This window comes from Erpetoichthys calabaricus, chromosome 4 (assembly GCF_900747795.2).
Source record: "Erpetoichthys calabaricus chromosome 4, fErpCal1.3, whole genome shotgun sequence".
NCBI lineage: Eukaryota > Metazoa > Chordata > Cladistia > Polypteriformes > Polypteridae > Erpetoichthys > Erpetoichthys calabaricus.
In genome coordinates this window covers 136,495,786-136,519,729 of record NC_041397.2, presented here as the reverse complement: position 1 = coordinate 136,519,729, position 23,944 = coordinate 136,495,786, and the positions used below count along the sequence as shown (strand labels likewise).

At 38.7% G+C, this 23,944-nt stretch overlaps 1 protein-coding gene across 1 annotated transcript in view; it reads right to left on the bottom strand.

The window, feature by feature from the left end:
• si:dkey-163f14.6 (uncharacterized) overlaps positions 1-13,257 on the bottom strand; it is a 39,113-nt gene extending 25,856 nt beyond the window's left edge. The window contains exons 1-2 of the mRNA XM_051927120.1: positions 13,098-13,257; positions 2,627-2,800 (exon numbers count right to left, since the gene is read on the bottom strand). Of these exons, the coding sequence (XP_051783080.1) occupies positions 2,627-2,800; positions 13,098-13,158 (235 nt within the window). The 5' untranslated portion in view covers positions 13,159-13,257. The remainder of the gene's footprint in view (positions 1-2,626; positions 2,801-13,097) is intronic.
• Between the last annotated feature and the right edge of the window lie 10,687 nt (positions 13,258-23,944).

The following is a 23,944-nucleotide window of genomic DNA, read 5'->3' as shown; positions in this document are numbered from 1 at the left end:
CAAAACGTGTGGCCAATGAAAAATTAATCTGAGCCCGAAAGGGTGGGCTAGACAGGTAGTTACTGTGGCAAGATTTAGTTTTCTCACTTTAGTGCAGTGTTATGAGTGGAAGGAATGTTAATTGTTATGAAGTGTTATGGAATCAGCAAAGACCCTCCAGAAGAACCTAGACAAAATTTGGAGCAAGTTTAATATAAAGAATCACAGGTCATGACCTCAAAGGCCATGGAGTTAGAAACGTGGGAAGTGGACCAAACAACAGGAATCAAAATGGTGGTGTTTGAAGATCCAAACTGGAATGCAGGATATTGCAAAACAAAACATGAACACTGCAAATAAGAAACAAAGCAATTGAGTCATGACAGGTGGGTGTCAGATATTATGTACCTTTTCATACGTAATAAACGTACCTTTTCAACAACAACACAAAATCTAGAAGATGATAAAGGAAAGGTTTCACAAAATTTTAGTTAATATCTGTTGTGATGTGAGATTTTGCATATAACTTGATAAATATTTTGTATGTCTTTATTTGTAATTTAGGCAAAGCAATGTAATATTAGTGAGAAGCATTCATGTTTACAACCCAAGGAATGAGTCTCTTTGAATTTTACGACAGGATTTGGGGGATGTGCCGTAAACCAGTTCTGGCGAGTGTTTCTCTGCTAAAGTCTTTCAACCCCTGCAAGAAAGCCAGGTTACGTTAACATATGGTTTGGGGGCAGGTGTTAAGATGTTCTATTTCCCTCATTGGTCTGAAGTATGGCTGTTTAGAATTGGCTTTGATCAGAAGCTTTTAAGTACCATGATGTCCTATTGGCTCTAGGGGTTGGACAGAACATCTATAAATTTACTTGTTTAACCTCGCAATCTCTCTCTTACTAACATCTGAAAGAATGATAGAATGATGAAAACAACACAATGAAGAGCACAGCTTAGCAGCCATATTGAACAAGCTTGCGGCCTGTTCTGAAGAAAGCTGAGCACCAATGATGCCTTAACTAGAGACATTTTAAATAACTAACAAGTCTGTGTGCCGCCTGAAACTACACATCACCATTTAATCAGGTTGTATGGTTGCCAATATTTAAATGTACTTTGCATATTGTTATTATTGATGAATATTATCAATAATACATTATTTTAAGTTGTAACTTAACTCCTGCTTGTCTTTTTACTATACTTAATTGTCTATAGATATAAAAAGGAAGGTGGGGATAAGTTATTTACTATAATCCCTTATAAACAGTGGTAAGTCTATGAGATTAGGCATTCTGACAAAGGCTACTTATTAATAATACAATAGGGGAAAGTAGAGCAATAAATTACTCTACCAAGACAAAACAATATCTGACTTGTAAGAAAATTAATTAATTTGCACCAAACAGATATTATATTGTTTTATTGTTGGGCTGTTCAAATCTACAGTTTTCTGATAACACAGCATCAGTCAGTGTTTAAATAATTCTATCCTGTTTGTTTCTAATTTAGTTTATTTTTTGCTGTTATATTGAAACCAGCTGGGCATATCTGACTTTTCTTTTGAATTCTGTAAGAAAATCCCCTTTCTTTCTTATTATTCCTTTAATCAGCTCTTCTGAGCATTACAGAAGCAGAGAGCAAGGATGGTATGTAGAACTGCAAAGTGCAACCGTCTAACTGCAGTCTTTTAAATTGACACACTGGTGTCCATTTAAGAAATAAAACAACTGTCACTTTCAAAATAAATAGCCCAGGACAGGCTGAGAGGCAGAGAAATAAATACCAGCTGTAAAGGGCAGGACAAACAGAGAGAGTCTTTAACATGTAATCAATAATCGCTATTACCTACCAGGCACAACCAGGAGTCGAGACTGAAATCCACAACTAAGTTGAAGCTGAAATAAACATTTGTACAGGGCTATTCAAAATGAAAGAGCAGATTTTAAAATTTTATTTCAAACAAACTGTATAAGACAGAAACACATTCCACACATCACTGGGTAGAGGAAAGTTCAAAGTTTGGTCCTATGGTCCTTGAGGTTGCATGAACTCAACATGAGCACCATGTGTAGTGCGACAAACATCAAAACCGTAGACCATTTCTTGCCATACACGAGCCAACTGGTCCCTGGTTACTGAATTCACAGCTTCTTCAATTTGATGTAGCAAATCTTGAAGATTAGCAGGTATAGGTGGAACAAATACTCCTTCTTTAATGTACCCTCCATGTTTGTCAACTATGCAAGGATTTTCATACCCTCAAATTCTAACTTTGTGGTCATTAACCTTACCAGAGAGATGGAAAGTTAATTCATCTGAAAAAATAGTCATTTGGGAAGATTGTCCTCTTCCATATCCTCCAGAATTGCAGTGCAAAATTCAAACCTTTTTTCATGGTCATCAGGATGCAATGCCTGCATTAACTGCAACTTGTAAGGCTTCATATGCAGACACTGTCTAAGAACACGCCATACCGTTGTTTGAGGAATTCCAGGTTCAATGCTTGCCCATGATGTGGATTTTCTAGGGCTCTGTTTTTTATATTAGGTTACTATAATAACTGGAATCAGCTAACTTTGCTTACTGCAGAAAAAACAGAATTCTAGCCAGAAAATACAGGTCGTATAAAAGAAAAATTACTTACCTACACAAATAGGGGGTGCCCTGGTCCATCGACCAGCAACACAACTGCTGGTGTGATATCCATGAACTTTAAAGCCATGATTGCATGTAAAGATTGCATACAGTCCCCCATACCGAAAGAACATGCGTCCATTTGGTACGTGCTTGATTGTAAGACAGCCTCCATTCACAAGACCTTCATAGCAAAAGTGAGAAAATATTTAGTTTAACAAAGATTAATACCTAAAAATTCAGTTTACTAATTAAAAAAGGAAGATTATTTTCATCTAATCACTTGGATTAACTGAAGGACCATTGTAGAGTACGTCAGTAAATAATGAACTGAAAAGGATGTTTCTTCACATTTTTTTTAATATAGTGTCATTTAAAGCAGTACAAATTATTAAAAAATAATTATCAAAGAAAAAATAAAATACTGTAATCATTTCTAATAACATATTTTTCTTAAAGTGATTCAGGCTACAATTATTAACAGCCCTAGCAGTGTTTCTTTCATGAGCTGAGCTAACATGGAGTCCAACCATAGCAAGGTTCTTGAGGTCTGACATGCACAATGACATTTTTTCTTCATCATTTACACAAATTAGTTTATAAGGCTGCAAGGGTGCAGAAGTCACCAAGGTGGTACAAGGCAGTGATCAGTTCCGAGAGAAGTCTTCAACATAGAAGTACTGGGTTAAAAATATTAGTTCTGTAATAGCAGTTTCCTGGGTTGTGTGGGTCCTAGCATAACCAATGCTGACAACAAACCATTTAATTCTGGGAAGAATTCTTTGCATATGAAATTGGTTCTTTGAGCTTGGAAAAGGATCATATCATATGGGTTTAAAACAACATCTTTAATGTATAACAAAATACTGACAAGTCAAGAAAACCTGAACATAACTTGTGGATTATAGGATGTAGCAAAAGTCCTATTAAAATCATGAACCCATTGGTATTTCACAAATCTGTTGTCTTATGTTCATGCTATTTGTAGAAGATGGTACTGAAAACAATGAAGTCTATTTCATGATCCTTCGTATGGAATGTTCTTATGGAAATAAAAAAGTGGTTCCCCATTTTCATCGCTTCAATGAAAAACTTCGGCACCTTTACTTTAAAGAGTGCACCACATCTTGGCGTCACATAGGAGTTTGTCAAAATTTTAAGATGACTGTTATATTCACATTGAGCTAAATGTTATTTTTTGTATTGGAAGATATGAGCAAATATCTCTTATAAAGAAATTAAGCAAATAGTAGTCAAACTTGAAGCAAGGGTCTGTTACACTAATAACTGAAGTGACTACTCAATCAAAAAGGAGACAACAATTATAAATCTTAAAAGGAAGAAGAGAACCACGAAAAAAAACAAAACAATGTTCCGTCATAATTTAAGAGGATTATTGGCAGAAAATTAAAAGAATAATCACTAGCAAAGTGTCAAATAAGGTTAACAACAAGCAGCCAAAAACTCATAAACCAAAAGAGAACAAAACAAAGACCAAAATCATTTCATGAATATAAACATTGTTTAATCTTTCACTTTGAGTATTCCACATATTCCTGTTCTGTTTACTTCTTTTTAGGGGTTTTGGACTACCTGGAATTTATTTCTGTAATTTTAATTATTTTAATTTATTATTTATTATTTCTTTTATTATTTTAATTTTAATTATTTTTGTAATCTGGGATCATTTATAGTTTGTTTAAAATATTCCTTGGTGTTCCACCATTTTGTTTTACTATTAAGCACCACCAGCTGCATTGCTTGTGTTTGCTATGCTAGTTGCAACCAAGTGACAATGGGAGGTCACAATTTGTGCTGTCACTACCACGATTTTTATAAAACGCAGTTATCACTTATTTCTTGTTGTCTTGGATTTGTAGCACCTTTAAAAGCAGCAGAAAGAATTTCCTTTTGATTATTTGGCAGCACATTCTAGTGTATTATTTTTTAATTTGATTTTGGTTTACAAAATGGTTTATTTGCCTCATCATTTTGACTTCTTGGCATCTGACCTTAGCCTCCCTTTAAACTTTGATGCAGTGTCTATCTATCTCCCGGACATTTCCACTACTTCTTGGCTATCAGTTTTGTCAGAGTGTACAAATCCAAAATCAAAAAAACAAACAGCTGAGCAAGAAATCAAAACTAGATGAATCAAAACAATGAGAACTTAGAAAAACAAGGGATTACAAATAACAAGAGCAGTTGCTAATGCCTCAGCATTCAATAGAGGCATCTAAGACCTTTAAAAAAGCTGAGGTTGGTTTCCACAGCTGTAGACTTAGGGGGTTTGTCCCCTTTGGTTCAATTTACAGAGCATAATAAAAATGGTACAACAAGAAACAGCCTATATTGGCATTCTTCAAAACTACTCAATGCTTAAAGAACCAGAAAATGTTAATGGAAAGAAAGAATATAATGTTCTGCCCATAGTAAATAATGGCAGATTAAAAATTAAAGGATGAGATGATGAAACGTAGTCGATAAAACGATCCAAAAATCATTACTGAAAATCAGTTCTATCAGACAACAATTTAAAAGTGGGAACTCCTAAGCAATATTCACACCAACAAATGTCTTTTGTTTTTATCTGATTAATCTCAGGTAACCAGGAAATGTACAATGCTGTCCTTTATACTGTCATGGCACACTTTCAGCCGTCATTGAATATCAATTTTTAGGCAACATCAACTGAAAATAGCACCATAACTAGAAAAACAAAATGGTATCGCAAGAGTCAAAAAATAATTTTAACTGCCATAACACCAAATCAAAACTAAACATAAATGCAAACATGGATCCAGTGACTCAAAAAAACTATAAGTGAAAATTTTTAAAAATCTTTAAGAAACCTCAGGCAACAAGAAATAAATTCTAAACTAAAACATATCGTAACACATGTCCAGAAAGATGAAGTAGAACATACATGGAAAACTACAAAACAAAAAAAAAGAAAAAATTATATATATACAAAGAAAAGAAACTGAAGTGACAGACAGAGCCCTGGTCAAACCATAACAGTCATAACACACCATGTCACTTCAGATCACAGGATAGAAATGGGAGCCAGTTGCTCAAACAATATAGTATTCTCTTGGAACACAAAATTGAAAATTGTATTGAAATAACATATCAAAATATTTAAACATTATTAAAATTATCAATAAGGTGGAATTTTCATATAAAACAGAAAGAAGACACACATAACAGGTAATCATGTCAGACTGTGCTTAATTCAGGCGATATGGTTTAATGGTTGAGGTTTTTGACCTCAAACCCTGAGGTTGTGGGTTCAAATCCTGCTATTGTGTGACCATGAGCAAGTCACTTGACCTAACTCTCCTACAACTGGAAAAAAACAACAGAAAGGTAATCAATTGTATCTCAAGTGATAAAGGCATCAGTCAAATAAGTAAATAATAGTGTTTGGAATTAGGGATGAGGCTCATTGATAGGCCAGGAACAACAGCAGGAGCAGGTGAGAGAGAGGGAAGTTGTGACAGAGTGCTCTGGTGGTCCTAAAGAAATGTAGGGAAGTGGAGGAGCCAACAATCCAAGCATAAAGCAATCCATGCCTGCAAAGTTAGACTCCTTCTTTTACTTTGTTCTTTTGATTCTTATAACCCAACCCTATGTGTTTAAAACAAATCGTTCTGACAGACTTTGATGTCCCTGGCATTATTCAATGCATGGAGTAATGCCAGGATGATGTGCTCCATTCCTGAAAGTTTCTCAATGCCTAGTACATTTAAGCAAATGCAAGAAAGTAAAAAAAATATTACATTAATCACAATTCAAAATGTTGAAGATTGAGTTGTGGCACATGACGGATCAGGGAAAATATGCTAAATTAAACTCCGTCCAGGCAGGGGTGGCTTGGTAGACAAGGCGTTCACTTTTATAACGTATGGTTGCTGGCTCATTCCCCATTTGTGGCTCACTGTGAGAACCTAAATAAGTCACTCTTTATGCTCCAGTTGTTAAGACAAAATAAAGAACAGCACAATAGTTATTGCAGCTATAAATTATATTTACTGTAGAAAGTCACCAGCCAAAGTTATCTTAACTGTAAGTGTGAAAAATATGACTAGTTAGCTTTTGAATGCTCTCCTTTTCCTTTTCTGATAATATTATAATATGTTTACCATATGGCCAATGTTTTAAGAAATTCAAGAAGTTCAGTTGAAAAATAAGTAAAGGAGGAAATGGCCCAGGATTACTTATGCAGTTTAGGCCATCATAGGCTATCAGTGACACTTCTTCAGCAAGTTCAGCTCTGGGTTATCTTTCCATTTCTTTTCATCTGGTGTTATACGTTTTTCATTCTGCCTCTGTGTCTCACCTCCAGGTGTTTCTTGGTTTGTTTCTCTTCCTTTTTCCCTGAGGATTCCAAGTCAGAACCTGCCAGGTGGTGTTCAAAGCATGTTTCCTGACGATATCTCTAATTCAACCCCAATTCTCCTAAAAAATCCCTTAGTTACTGGCTCTGCCACAAGTCCTCGTTTCTTAATTTGTCAGGCAACTGTATTTTGAACATCCTTTGCTAGAAATTGTTGATAAAAGTTTACATCCTCAGTTGCATCCTTCTGGTCATTCTTCAAGTTTCTGCACTATAAAACAGAACTGCCGTATATACTTGTATTTAAGTTCTCCCCCATATAAGTTGTGGCTTGATTTTACCGTATAATTTCTGGTTATTTATAATGTTGGTCATATAAGTCGAATGCAGAAAACTGACACTATTGGTCCAAGAGATTATGATATGCTAACGCCCACCTGAGAGAGTAACCACGGAGCATACTGCCTTTTTTTTCTATGTATTGTGCCTACATGACCACATAGTAATACCAGAATTATTCCGAAGTAACGGTTGTACTGTTTTATGTTTTTTGTACCTCACACCCTCATACACATTTATCATAAGAGCATTCCTTATCTACGATGGAGCATTCGATCAGAAGAAAATGTGAAGCTGGTTTTAAATTAAAAGTCATTGAAGTGGCAAAAGAAATTGGTAACTGTGATGCTGCAACAAAATTCGATGTGTCTGAGAAACTGGTGCGAGATTGGAGACGGCAAGAAAATGTAAAAAAAAAAATTTAAGTGTCGCATTTTTGAATGGGCGTATAAGTTGGGGTCTGATTTTACAATCGATTTTTCAGGTTTCAAGACCTGACTTACACGCAAGTATATATGGTACTTTGATGTTGGGCTTCTAAATTTCATTGCTGTTTGTATTTTTCTAGAGAAACAAATATTATTCAGTGAAATAAAAGCTATCCTGCCCCAGTCTAGCAGTGACATCTCTGTTCCAAACTGTATATCCGCAATGCTTCCTAGGAGTCCACTTCTTCAAGGGTATCACCTTGTACTATTTATATGTTGTAATTTTTGGTGTCGAGTCTCATGAACTTGGTCTTCTTCTTGCTGATATTCAGTCTTATTTTGTGTGTCTTATCCTGCTTATGGCTGTAACTGTGTAAGAGAAGGGCTATGTCATCTGCAAAGTTCTGGTCATCTAGCTGTGTCCACAGAGTTCACTCCATCCCATTTTTCTTCTCTGCTGTGGTTGATTTCATGATCCAATTGATCACCAAGGGAAACAGAAAAGATGACATTCCAGTCACACTCTGGTCTTGACTTCAAAGGAGTCTGATAGCTGGCATGCATGGACCACCTTGCAAGAGATATCTTCATAGGTGCACGGTGTGAGTGAAATTAATTATTCTGGGTTCCTTAGTATCTCAGGAGTTTCCACAAGATTTCCTGATCCACACTGTCAACTACCTTTTCATAATCAATAAACTTGACATAAAGAGAATAATTCTATTCAAATGGCCCAGGATATGAAAATGAAAGTTTGTGACCAAATTTCGAAGGAATAGGTGATAGAGAGACTGAAAAGCCAAAGCCAGGAAAATATCAGTGCCAATTCATTAAGCAAGTATTTGTGGTCAAAAGGTAACAACACAAATAACTGGCTACCTATAAGTCCTTTCCCTGTATACTGTATCTAAAGATTCTTATCAAGAATGTCATAAATTTCAAAATGCTAACAATTACTGAGCTGCCATCTAAACAGGCCACACACAATAACACCAAATGTAATGATGTAGCAAACATATGTGACCACCAGCAGCACTTTTGCTAAGAAATAATATGGCTGAGCACATGAAAGATGTCCCAAAATGGTGACAGCAATATTTATAATAATAAAATAATGAGAAATATGAATAAAAAGAAACTTAAAACCCTTATAACCAAAATAATATCAAAACATGCTTAGATTCCATACTAAAATTTTGCTAATGCTTAAAAGGCAAAAATGATGTCCGCACAAACAAAATTGGATTTGTAAAACGATACATTTGCCACGTGCCATGCCAACTTCCTTTATCTCAACTTAAAATTATGTGCATACACGTGCTTTTAGCCACTCCCAGTCATTGCCTGTCACTAACCATATATGGTGTTAAAAGCGCTTATTTTGAATATTAATGATCTAATCACCATATAAACTTGGCTATGTTTCTGAGTGGCCTCTTTACTACAAACCATGAAAGAACAGAGGAAACAAAGCTTCAGTGAATGTAAATTTAAGGTATTACTGACTGAAGGGGAGAACATTCCTCTTGGTGGTGTCTCTGCTGGAATCACAAATAAAAGAAAAAAAATAAGAATGGGAGGCGATGTGTGGAGAGAGCAACAGAAATGTGCCATCATTCAGTGCCCAGACCGCTGCCAGTGCACAATGTGATGTGCAGAAATGTGACATATTAGAAACATTCTTATTGAACTACTAAAAAAATCAAATAATTTTGCCAAGTAAATGTCTATGTTGCAATATAAGTCTCTTTTCTTTCAATGTACAATGTTCAAACTTCTTTGAATTGCCATTACAATTGAGCTGAGCCCATCTATGTTTCTGCTCTGTGCTGTGTAGTAATGTACAAGCTATCACAATGCAGATAACCTGTACAGAACTATGCCACCCAATAAGTCCAAATAATGGTGTCTTCCTTTTTAATAAACTAATAGTCTGTTCTATCACCATTTGTGAGTGTGACAGCCTTTCGCTATTTTTCCCCTCTTGTGGTGTATCCACTATCAGCTGAACGAAACTTTATACAATTTGTCGGTAAAATACTAAACTTAACTGCAATCCTATCAGTTAGGCTTATTTACCATGACACCTACCATCACACACAGCATGACCCTGAAGTCTGCCTCCCACACTACTATTTGCCAAAATAAAGGAATCATGGGTTGTGCCAGGCCACCTCACAACAACATTAGTCAGACACATTTGAACATCACATATTAGTTTTATATCAACTGAATAAAAGTTTACAAAAGCAAATTCATTCTATGATGGCATACCACTGCTCAGAGATGACAGCGAGATTCCTGAACAGTCAGCCAATTCATCCTGAAAAGTGCCTTGACACCAAATACTCTACGGATATCAAAATCAGTAACAGATCAGGGATTCTGTGATTTTGATGGGCTCTGTACTGTAGGCTTCATTTCAGGACACAACTCCAAGAGGACGGCTCTAGGAAATCTGAATCAGCTTATATGCCAGGCATCTTCATGAGCCAAAATATTATTTGCAGTCCCTGAACTCTTGTTGTAGCCTGCCATTGGCGAGATCCTCTAAAAGAGCCAATGCTGCCATTGCCGTTTAAATTGTACAACACACAAAAAATCCCTTTTAAAGACAAAAAAAGAGATGCACTAAGAAGAGTTAACATTAAGCACATGCATTAGGTGTTATTACCAACACTAAACACAGTGTTAAGAGAACATGTCAATTACCTGTGATATACAGTAATTATTCAAGAACATTGGAATGTGACTGACGCTTCATTGAAACGTGCAATGAGATTTTCTGTTCACTTCATTGTCCTGCTGCCTGGAGTCCCGACACCAAAAAAGTCTGCGTAACTTTAAAGTCTTGCCATAACTTTAAGCCAACTTCCATGCCAAGTTATTGTTCTATAAATCTACAAATGGCTACACACATTTCTAAGCATAAGAAAGTTTTCTATTTTAGACATGAGGCCTCATGTGTTTAAGCCTGTCTTCCACATGGACTGCCACAGCCACTGGCCAGTCTTAACAAATCACAAACATCTCCCATCTTTCTCCTATCTCTTGCTAGACTTTCTTCACCTTTTGCAAGTGAAGCATTTACCATTACTCATCTCCCAGCTCCAAACTCAGTGAGACAGATCTAAAACCCAATCTGGGGTCACTTGTGGCCCAGTCCTGGAATTGCTTCCAGGGTCAGGGGAAGCCCTACTTTTGCAGCGGTAACATCAGACAATAGTTTCCTGTAGTGGCTGCTGGTATGGGCCATAACTCCATGACAGCTCTCTTGCTGTCTTATAAAGGAATAGTAAAGTGGTTATTCATCTGTGCACTGTGGTATGCAAAAATAACTTCACTTTGGAGTGCCTCCAGGGCCGTCTCACCAGCATCATAGGCCCCTGGGCCTCTGTTGTGATAGCAAAACAGAAACATACATAGGCATCAGAAATATTGTGGGCCCCTATGCTCCTAGGACAGTGCCCATACGTTAAGAAGGCTCTAGTCAGAAGTGGCTTAACTGAGACATATTTCTCTTGATATTGGATACTTCAATATATGGACTGTGAATCCTTTATATTCATAAGCAATATTACCAAATGCCACACTGCACAGAGATGAATAACCTACTTACTGTCATGAATACCAAAACAAGTTTTGTTAAGGTCTTGTTACATAAGAATAAATGAGTAATAGGTGGCTTTGAGGCTAGGGATGTTCACTGGCAATCGGAAGGTTGCCGGTTCAAATCACGTAAATGCCAAAAAGGGACTCTGCTCTGTTGGGCCCTTAAGCAAGGCCCTTAACCTGCAATTGCTGAGCACTTTGAGTAGTGAGAAAAGTGCTATATAAATGCAAAGAATTATTATTATTAATAGATGGATCTTCACAGTATCTAAACTGTTATATGAATTTCTTATGCATCCTTTATGTTTTTATGCACCTGTCACAACTTTGATAAAGTTAATTTTATTTCGAGCAATTTGTAATTTTAATTTTGCCTGCTTTATATAGAAAACATAAGTGTTACACTTTCCTCTTTTAAAATGGTTAATGCATACAATTATTTTGCATGGCCAATTAAAATAGGCATACAAAGCAGGGAATTAAGTGATGGAAGCCCAGTATAAATTGTAGTAATTTACATGTATTTACTTAACAGATGCTTTCATTCCAATCACAAATGCATGTTTTCACTTCACCAAATCTCATATACAAGTCTTAGCTATTAGATACAGCACCGAATCAATTATCCATTTTAATTATCCACATGCCAGTTAAATAGCTAAATTATAAAAGAATGACAAACCAAGCGACAAGTGCACAGAATTACAGTACAGAGGTAGAGATTCATACACACTAACAAGGCTGACACTCTTAGATAAATGATGTTTCGAGGAAAACCTTCCACCAAGACGTTGTGATGCACATGAAGCAAACATTCTGATAAACAGCGAAAGCGAGTTTTCGACGTACGTGTTGAGTTCTTGCATTTCTCATTCAGACCCTTGATTCAATCATTTAATCAGTATTTATTTTACAGGATGGTTACTTTACAAAGTAAATAATATAATTATAATATTTTGTCTGAACACACCAATAAGGGGTTTAGCAGACAGCAGAGCCACATGTTAAAGAGCTGCTCTCACGACATTTTATTGAGATTAAAGAGGGTTGCTTGTTGCCTTTTAATTAGCCTCTTTCTCAGCTCACTGCCTGTAGAAGTGTCAGTGTTGATGTAATGACAATAAAAAAAACATTTAAAGTTTCGCTAGGCAGATTATTAACCACCTTACTACAGCGTGAACTTTTCCTAATTTGTAAAAACCCATATTACAAAGATGGTATTAATATGCATTGCCTTTTGATTGTTCATTCTAAACTTACCTTCTCAACCCCCTTCCCCATGTTAAATAATTCCTCCATTATTTTATTTTTTTCTCCATCTTAACTTTATTCTATCAACATCTACACTCTTGAGCACTCAAAATTAATTTTGCTGTGCTCTTTTTTTTTTTTTTGATGTGCTTTTTGACAGCGCCCACAATGCAAGGTGCTATATAAACTGAGGTATGCTGCCCAGTATTAGGCACACAGTTCATCTAAACAGTCAAATCAGTGTGGAATGAATATATAAAGAAAGGTTAATGTGTGAATTGAAACAGCTAATATACATCAGAGGTCACAAATTTGAAACAGGTGACATAATCTTTAGCCTATGTAGTGCCTTTCACAGAGAACACAACCACACAAAAAAAGAATCCATTTAAAAGGGTTTTGGATTGAGGTTTTTACATCACTTTCCTAAAAGTAAAACATTACTTTTGAGAAAAGCAACAAAAGGAGTCAATAACAGGTAGAACAGCAGCAAATTGTAATAATGCACTTACCATAATTTACAAGAACTCCAGAAATAAGCAGCATGCAAAAAACAACTTGCAACAGACTCATGGCCTAGCCGGTTTTAAATGAAGCGTTCTTCTTCTAAACTGAACATATATAGAGATATCTGAATATATTCCTAGTGCTCTTTATGGAGTCGGAGCAGACCTGTTGTCATTCGTTCTCCAAGAGCAGTTTTCCCTCTGCAGGGAGTGCAGGAATCCCAACTCTTCCCAGATGTTCCGCCTTAACAGTCATTGGCTGAGGCTTCATTTTTTTTTTGTTTGTTTTGACTTTTTTAACCAAAGCCATTATGTCAGGTTGCTAGTACCACAATGAAAGCCTTAAAAACCAGCAAAGAAGGTTACAAGAACTGCAATGTAATGCAAATTGTTATGACTTTGAATCTAAAGAGCCATTTGTGTTATTTTAGATGCATCTGCTAAACCTGGGGCATACATACATATTATAAATATATAAACCTAACATATAATACATGCATATGATATATTATACTATAAAAGAATGAGTCTCAACACACTGGAAAGTTTTGGAGCAGCCACCTTAATATTGTCCCTGGCTGCAAAAAGAGTTTTAAGATAGGCACTGATGTGCATGGGTTGAGCTCCAGACTGAACTGATTTGGTGGTGAAGAAGATGGCGGTTTTAAAGGATGAGGCCGGAAGTGAAGTCATCTGAGGCCAGAAACCAGAAGTGACGTCTTTCTTGGTGCCAAAACCGGATGTGATGTAATTCTTGGCGCCAGAACCAGAAGTGACGTTGTTGTTGTTAAATTAGGCAGGTTTTCTTGTATTTGGCCTGCAGATACAACAGAAGAAGGTTTAGCGCACCCCGCTGCCCCCTGGCCAGACGGATAATTACCTCCACTTGGTCTAATCAGCTTCCTCCTAATCACATGTGTGTGACAATATATATAACATACATATGATATAACACAGTTTTGGTTAGTTTTAGATAAATTTGTTCAGTAGATGAATGAAATAAGTAAAAAAAAGAGGTTTCATTTAGTTACTCAGATGCCTTCTATCTAACATTGGATTTGGTGTTAAAGACATTTAGTGCTCACAATTTATAATAATAGAGAAAATCAGGAAGGGGCACTCTACATGGCTGCTGGCTTCTTTTATAGTCCACCCAGAAGTGCTCCAGGTGCTTGACTGCCGAGTTCCCGGTGTGGTGAAAACACTGCCCATAAGGGCTCAGGAGTCCCAGCTGCAGCACCCCCTGGTGGCGCCTGCGGGACCCAACAGGGCTGCACCAAACTCCATTTCCCATGGAGCCCTGCGGGAGACCAAGGCACTGCTCCAACCCAGGGGGGTTGCCACCTAGCGTCCAGGGGGAGGTATTGAATAGTCCATGGTTGCTCTCCCTGAACATATACTGAAGGGGCGTTCGCCACAATTGATATAACATAAAATTAATAAAGCCGATGCAAAATCAAAACAGAAGCAATAATTTCTCTGAACATTCTTCTGTCTGACACAGAGTTGCAGGAGTTTTCTTAACGTTAATGTGGACTTCCTTCAGATACTCCACTTTTGTGAGTGGCTATGCATAAAAGTGTGGTAGGAGGTAGTGAAAAGTAACATGTGATTATGTTTTAATTGCTTTATGTGCTTCATTATTTCCTTATTCATCTCTATACAGTATTATGAAGTTATTATGTCTGAACACAGAATAATTCCAAGGAGGTCAAAGGGACAAGGGACAAACATAAAGAGAACCACAATAACAATAACTAGGAATGGGCAGGAGTAGATCATGAACCTCTCACTCTGGGCCTCATTAATCAGGAAATGTTCCCTTTTAACCAGATGAGATGGCCAGTTCTGTGTCCCACCTTCTTAAGATTCCACCTCCCCTTCCTCTCTCTCTTTACTTTAGTCTTGTGCCATCTCATAACTCACATCGTCTCTTCTTCTCACTCCACAATCCCGAGACTCTCACAATGAGCTAGCTACAATAATTCCAGTTTTCCCCAGTGAGGGTAGCCCCACAGTGCTAGAAGAGACTCCAGCCCACTGCTGTTCCTAGTTGCCCTTTTGTGTCAAGGCATCCCTGGCCTGACCAAAGATTCAGATATACTGCCTTCCACATTAGAGTCAAGTGCAGCCCTTCATACCCGTATCCTAAGCCATGTGTCCCATTGTGGTCTGAAGGTATGTTCTCCTGACACTTTCCATCACATTTTACAAGGGGGCTAGTCAATCTTTCGAACATTTAAGATGCCTGCCATGGCTTGGAGGTGCTGTCTGTGGTGTCTAAAAGTACACAAAGGCATACCATTGCATTGAGGTGTCTGCCCACTGGTTTCAGAGATAAACAGTTGAGTGCTCCTGTCTCACTGGCCAGTACTCCTTTAACTTTAGGTGTCCCAACCTAAAAGTAACCAGGGGCTACATATTAGGTTTGAAGGAAATGTAATGTCTTCTTGCACTGTGCTTCTCCAGAACTGTCCTCACTATACTGCATTTATTGTAACATTTCATCGGTTGCTAGCGGAGTAGCACACACAGTTAATGTTTAGACTCAGATGAGGAGGATCGGCTGATGTGTTCACGGCATGAGGGGTATACAGATTAGAGCTGATGTACCTACAAAATGTGATAGTCTTTAAATTTTTAAATGAAGCACACATTTTAATATTTTAAATATTTGAGTCAATTATGTACTTTTACCTCCTGAAGTACATTATTACATCTCTTATGAACACCCCAAATTACAGCACTTTACACTAATTCAGACTTGTGGCTGGAGGATTAATCACCCTAGAAGACTGTATGTTCACTTTGTCTGCAGCAGTGTATGGATTTTTAGAGGAACGGTGTGCAACACGTGAGATTATCTCCCAATCATTTCTCAGAGCCGAGTAGAGATTTGTAGGCATCACCAGGTCCTGCAGCTCTGCCTGGCTATGTGACTGCAAAGCAGCATGGTACAGCCACTGCCTTGTGTAAGATGAGTGAAGAGTCAGGCTGCCATCACGTTTTGTCATTCATTGGCAAAGCTGTAATTCCACCAGCAGCCTTCCCCTGGAGTTCCTTTGCAGACAGCAGCACTTTACTACAAGAGGAGCCCTCTAATTAGTGATGAATGAGTCGATCCTCCAGAGGAGCACATCTGGCACTGCAGTTCACAGCATTGCATGCAGAGAGTGACTGAAATGAAGGAGACATAACAGTGAACTTCAAAGGGGGCCTAAATTAGTGTGCTTACTGAGAATCTTCACTCAGGAGATCTCGGGCTTTCCTTCCCTAAACTGTAAACATGGAGGCCATTGATTTAAAAAAGCAGCCTGTTTATCTGCTGTGGGCGTTGGCAAAGCTGCACTCACTCAAGACCAATAAGAAGTTAACTACAGCTGCCTGGCAGCAATGGGGTTCTCTCAGGATGGTGCCGTATACTTATAATTTGTAGTTAAGAAAACCCTGACCATCTGCTTTACATAAAGTTGTTAAGTCAATTGTGCACCTAGATTTCATAGGCTAGTGCACTGTAAACCACAATGTTATCAGTTCTGTCTCTGCAGTTTTTAATATAGAAATTTGTAAATGAGTTGTAATTTATACTTTGTATACTGTATATAAAGCACATTGACATAGTGCTCATTTTGACATTCATCCATCCATTATCCAACCCGCTATATCTTAACGACAGGGTCACAGGGGTATGCTGGAGCCAATCCCAGCCAACACAGGGTGCAAGGCAGGAAACAAACCCCAGGCAGGGCGCCAGCCCACTGCAGGGCACACACACCCACACCAAGCACACACTAGGGACTCTTTAGGATCGCCAATGCACCTAACCTGCATGTCTTTGGACTGTGGGAGGAAACCCAGAGCACCTGGAGGAAACCCACGCAGACACGGGGAGAACATGCAAACTCCACACAGGGAGGACCCAGGAAGCGAACCTGGGTCTCCTAACTGCGAGGCAGCAGCGCTACCCACTGTGCCTCCATGCCACCCCCATTTTGACATGCACTATATAAATCAAACTTGCATTGGAATGATGTCTATTGGGATGGACTGTCGGGATCCTTACTCGGCCAGGATGCCCATAGAATTGAAGGATCAGGGGAGATAGCGTGCTCAGGGCATTGTCTCCCTCAGATCAGTAGTCGGCAGATATACCCCACCCCCCCCCGGGTAGCAGCGTTGCCCCAGATTACAGGGCATCATTGGAGATGAAGTTCTTTGGTTCAGCCCTGTTGGGTTCCATGGGTGCCACCAGGTCAGTACAAGAACAGCAGAGAAAGTAAGGCTTAGTATGGATTGCGGAGCCATGATAAAAACTATAATTAAATGCATATACAGAATATCAGGATTACACTAAAATGTCACTATGAGAAAGCCATGTTAAAATAATGGGTTTTTAGCAGTTATTTAAAGGACTCCACTATATTAGCCTGGCGAATTTCTATCGGTAAGCTATTCCAGATTTTAGGTGCATAACAGCAGAAGGCCGCCTCACCACTTCTTTTAAGTTTCACTCTTATTATAAGCAGACCCTCATTTGAAGATCTAAGGTTACGATTTGGAGTGTAAGGTGAGAGGAATTCTGAAATATAAGATGGAGTGAGATTATTTAAGGCTTTGTAAACCATAAGCAGTATTTTAAAGTCAATTCTAAATGACACAGGTAACCAATGTAGTGACGTCAGAACTGGGGTGATGTGCTCGGATTTTCTTTTCCTAGTTAAGATTCTAGCAGCTGTATTCTGCACTAGTTGCAATCAATTTATGTCTTTTTTGGGTAGTCCTGAGAGGAGTGAGTTACAGTAATCTAGCCGACTGAAAACAAAAGCGTGAACTAATTTTTCAGCATCTTGCAAAGTTATAAGGAATCTAACATTTGCTTTATTTCTTAAGTGAAAGGCTTCCTGGGGAACAGTTTCTCCAAATAAATCCTCTCGTTTACTGCACTTGAGTCCCGAGGCTGCTTGTGTCAGATGTTTGGGGAGCTGGAGCGCCCCCTGGCCACACTGTATATTTATTATTGCTAAGTGGGTCTGAGTTTCAGGTGCTCTGGAATCCATGAATGGATCATCATTAAATGGTCGAGGTCCAGCTTACTTGTTTGAACTTATCATGACTTACAAACCAGAGCGCACATTAAGATCTCAAGATGCCGGTCTGCTTATGATTCCAAGGATTAATAAAATAACAGTGGGGGGTCGAGCTTTTAGTTACAGGGCCCCTAAACTGTGGAATGGTCTGCCTGCTACTATAAGAGATGCCCCTTCGGTCTCAGCTTTTAAATCCCGGCTGAAGACTCACTACTTCAGTTTAGCATATCCTGACTAGAGCTGCTGATTAACTGTACAGACTGCATCTCTATTGTTAGTCATTAGCACTAAAACATAAGTAATATGATAGTTATAATTGTATACTAACCCTCACTTATTCTGTTTTTCTTCTCGGTACTCAAATGTGGCACTTGGTGCCACGGCCCACCTGCCAAGTTGTTTTGCCTGCCTAAGGAAAAGTCATCCCAGATGGAGGATCGCAGGAATCGTGGGAGAGAGGGGTCCTTTCATCGGATTGGCTGGCCCAGCACTGTTTCAGCTGTGGAATGGCCAAATGGGGGAGGCAGCTTGAAGGATGAGGTCTCCATGACTCTATACAAATACAAATCTTATTATGGGATATATCATCTACTGTTAAATTCTGCTCTGTACTTCTAAAATTTATATATTTTTTTTTTTATTTCTTACTATATTGAGAAATTGTTCTGTGTACTGTACTGTATTGTATTGACCCCCTTCTTTTGACACCCACTGCACGCCCAATCTACCTGGAAAGGGGTCTCTCTGTGAACTGCCTTTCCCAAGGTTTCTTCCATTTTTCCCTACTAGGTTTTTTTGGGAGTTTTTCCTTGTCTTCTTAGAGAGTCAAGGCTGGGGGGATGTCAAGAGGCAGGGCCTGTTAAAGCCCATTGCGGCACTTCCTGTGTGATTTTGGGCTATACAAAAATAAACTGTGTAAACTGTATTAATTTGCTTTCAGGCTAAAGGATCATTTCTTTGCCGTCTCTTCTAAGATTGTGGAACCATCAAGGCGAGGGGAGTTGAGTTAGTGGCAGTGGTGCAGGGGCAACAGAAACAGAAGGCTTGTGATCTGCAGCACTACAAAGATGATGAAGGTGGCAACATAAAATATCACCAATTCATACTGGTGCGGACATAACATTTCTCTTTTTAGATTTTATGGGAATTTGCTAAAAATCTACAATCATTTGAATAACATCCAGTCATAATCCTGGACTTGTAACAGAGAACAAATGCAGAGTAGATTTATCATATACTTGATGTATAAAGACAGCTGCTGGCCAGTAACAACCTGCAGGTCATTTTACAGATTATTTTATCCATTCATGCATCCATCTTAAGACACACAAAATGAAGATGTAACAAAATATTATTGTCATAGAGTATAACTACCAAAGGACAGTATTAAAAGATATTTCAAGCTCTACGTCAAATACACAAGAAAGAAAGAAGAAAAACAAATGACCATTCCTACAGTTCCAGCTTTAGTTCAATGTGCAGTGCTAAACTGTACTGTAGGTAAGTAATGAACAGGAGTCAAGATAATTATGAGAACTACTCCATAGAAAATAAACAGTATTCCATAATAAATAACAGGATGTACACTTTAAGTTGTGCCAAAACAATTCAAGTTACAGGCTTTTTAAAAGGGCTCTGAGCTTTAGGCCCCAAAGTGCATGAGCACATCTGAACAAAGCTATGCTGAGAACACTGCAGGGTGGAAGAACTTGCCGCAGCAACCTGCGAGCGCAAACCAGGGGCACCAGGCACAAATAAAATTCCACCTACTCCAAAAGCAAATATTTTTCTAAATAATAAAGTGTTCTGAGCATATCATGGAAAGTTGGAAACCTTTAATCATAAATAACCGAGCAGATTTTGCTAAAAACCAACCACACAGTAAGGTTTTAAGGCAGGCATGTCAAACACGCGGCCCCTGGGCCGCATGCGGCCTGCAACAGAAATCTGTGCGGCCCGCATGACAGATCCTAGTTAGCACTAAACTTGTACAAAATGATTACTATCGTTTGTGATTGAATCATTCTGCATCTTCGGTGTTACTTATTGACTTTTCTTACTTCTGCCTTCTGACAAAGCGCATTTTCCCATGGCATTACGGTACCGGAAACGTCATCTGCTAGTATAGTAACGAGCCTTGTCCAAAGTTAATGAGCCACAGCGTCACAACTGATGTGCTAGGCTGCAGCAGCGGGCAGCCTTAGGCATGTGCAAACTGTGCACCTGCACAGTGCCGCCAGATCCCAGGGTCCGTCATGCCAATATATATTCTATATAAAACAGAAAGAAAATAACGACACAGCTGATGGCAATGTGGCCGAAAAACATTGTGTTTCTTGTTAATTAGTACGCTGTATTTACAAATGTCGCTAGAGTCGGAGCAGTAAGCTATATGTAGTATTATAACGTTCTGCCGTAATGAGAATATCATGGGCCGCCACTTGGTTTTCAAGTTACGGACACGCGTATATAGAAGCGTGTCATGAGCACGAGGCGGCTATGCAGTGTCCGAAACGGATGTGGCCATCCACCGTGCATAAGATACCATATTGACATTGCCAGGCGAAGGGGCCACCGATTCTTTCTCTGCCCAGGGCCGCCACGAGCCAAGAGCCGCCCCTGCTAAGGCTGCACTACTGTCTGGGCTGCTGAGACTGGCCACTGGGCAGAACTGACCATCACGAGTAGTAATAGCCCGCATATTTTCACGTTTTTTTGCTCTAGTTTCATGTCATTTTATGCTAGTATTGTAATGTACAGTTAGTGCAGACTACAGCTGAAGATCTGAAGTGGACACGAGTAGTTGGTGAGTTATTAACATATTTTTGTGATTTTGAGTTTGCAAAATTATTGTAGGTCAGGTGGCTTTTTGCATATCGGCTTATTTTACAATATAAACTTTGAAGTAAACTTAGTAAAGAAAAATTTGATTTTTGGAGGATTTGTTTTCCAACTTGAATTACTGAGCAATGAATTCAGTGAGCATTTTTGTGATTTCAGTTCGCACAAACAGGGCATTGCGCTGTTCACTTACAACATTGAGAATGCGCCTGAGAATATCCAAATGGAGTTGATTGAAGTGCAGTCAGATTCTATTCTGAAGGCAAAATACAACGAAGTTGGTGTGCCAGGCAGGGCCGGATTTATATGAAAAGAGGCCCTAGGCTATTCCACTTATGAGGCCCTTTCACCTTCCATTTTTAAGTTTGTAAATTACATGAGAGATAATAAAATTTTGCTAACAATTTGAATGTAGGCCCCTCTTGATCTTGAGGCCCTAGGCTGAAGCCTAGTTAGCCTATAGGAAAATCCGGCCCTGGTGCCAGGCTTGTATGCTTACCTGCCACCCTCGTATGTGCAGATCCGTAAGTTGGCATCGAGAGTACTGTCAATGTTCGGAAGCACTTACCTTTGTGAGCAATTGTTTTCGTTAATGAAAGCTACCAAAACCCCACATCGCTCAAGACTTACCGTCGAGCACCTTTCATCCCTCATAAAAGTTGCAGCTGCACAAGATTTCAAGCCTGATATTGACGAACTGGTTACTAACAAGAGATGCCAAGTGTCGGGACAAAAGAAATAAATCTCACACTGTAAGGCTCTTGTATAAGCAATGAATATAACATAATGAATATCAAGACACTATATAAAAGCGGTCGGGATTGTCCTTCCGTCCCGTGAGTGCAAAGCGTAGCGGTATTCCGCTTATCACAGACTTACTACTTGCAGCTTGCGGTACGAAGTGACGCGATGTGAGCAGAGTTCTGGTGCTCCCATCGTTCCCTTGATTTTGTGCGCGATGCGCTGGAAAAATAGACAAAATTAAGTCTGGAAATAATTAATGTTGATGGAGTACAAATGCCTCACCGCGTAGTAAATATCAGGGGAGGTGGTGCTTGCTTATTCTCATCTATAGCTTATTTAGTGCATGAAACTCCGTCTTTAGCGGTACAGATTCGGGCTGACATTGTACGACATGTTTTAAGTAATTGGTCAAGGTTTCAGCCATTTATAATGATGCCGTCAGGAATCTCTTATACAAATGAGCTTCAGTATCTCACTGAAATGTCAAAGTCTCTAACTTATGGTACCATTTCTGAGCTAATGGCAGCGGGAGAGTTGTTCCCCTATGAATTTCAAGTATATTATTATGGAGTCCTACACTCCAAGTTTGGACAGGCACTCGAGGGGATAAAAAAAAACTTAGGTTTTCGGGAGATGTTATGAATGGGCACTTTGATGTTCTCCTTCCCTACACTTACATACCTGATGTACACATGGAGCGCACACAAATTGAGGATAAAAGTCGGTCGCCTTAAAAGGCGGGTGAGCCTAGTAATATAATAAGGACCTAGCTTAGAGGTTAAGACTCTAATACTACACTGTTGTATGGAGACTGCATGGAAATAAATTGCTTTTCTTTAAACTTTAAGTGCTACATTTTTTAAAGTTTTCAGTATTGGAAAGAAAGCTACAGTAACTTTGTATAATAGTATAATAGTATTTGTTACAGTGCGGCCCGCTGACACATGTATGGCAGTCGAAGCGGCCCACCAATGGTAGTGAGTTTGACATGCCTGTTTTAAGGCATGTTTATTACTTATTTAATTTTTGCACCACAGTGCCATCTGCTGGGAGATGGGGGGCAATGACCCACCTTCTCTTAATGGACAATTTTGGTGTTTTTCAAGTCAAAGTTATTTCAGTATGACTTTAGATTAGGTGTCCCTAATTACACTGTTCTTACCATGTAAATACCTGTATAATTACAGAGTAAGTAGGTGTAATTACATTTTATTTACTGTGTAACACAATGTAATGCTGTTGCTAAGCACTTAATTGTAATTGTTATTCTGCAATTTATATACTGTACATAGGTACTAAAAAAATTGTGGAATAACAATTACAATTGAGTACTTAATTATAGCTTTACGCTGTATTACACAGTAAGTACACGGTAATAACCTAGTTACTCTGTAATTATACTGGTAATTACATGGTAAGTACAGCATAATTAGGGACACCTAATCTAAAGTGATACTGTTATTTCTTCACAATCACTGTATTTATTTATTTTCCACATAAACTTGAGTTCTAAAGTGATGCATTTGTTTTTACATTTTTAAAATACTATGTTCTAGCAGCGTACAATGGAGCACTACATAACCCCGTGTCCACATCTTATAAAAAAGCCTTAAAACTTACCAGATACAACCAGTTTTTGAATCCACTTTGTGGACTGGTGCCCTTTCTGAGGATTGTTCCTACCTTGTGTCCGATGCTTGCTGGGATAGAATCAAACTGGACCCTGCCCTGGATATGCAGGTTAGGAAGATGGATGTGTGGGTGTATGCAGAGCTTGATCCGCACTGATATGCCATGCTGACTTTCTCCTATGCAAGCACTTAACCTATGCCTACAACGTCTGCTCAGTTCTTGTCACTTCACTGCCTGCTGTGCAAGCTCAATATTTTCTGTCACTGAATCACACACAAGATTTATCGACCCAGCCAGAGCAGGCAGTATCTTATCTATATGTAACCTTAAGTGTGATATTTTTCTGTTATTATTGTCAAGGTATTTACAGAGCAGAGACAGCAAGGGTACCGGGGACTAAGATGAACTGGCAAGTTGGTAAACACTTGAGGCTCACAGCAGGTCCTGCTTTAAAATGTCTGAATCTCGCAACAATGGCTTGCCATTTTCTATCTTGTGCTGTTTTGCTATATGTGTTGTGGCGGACAGCTGGGGTCCATGCCCGGCCGG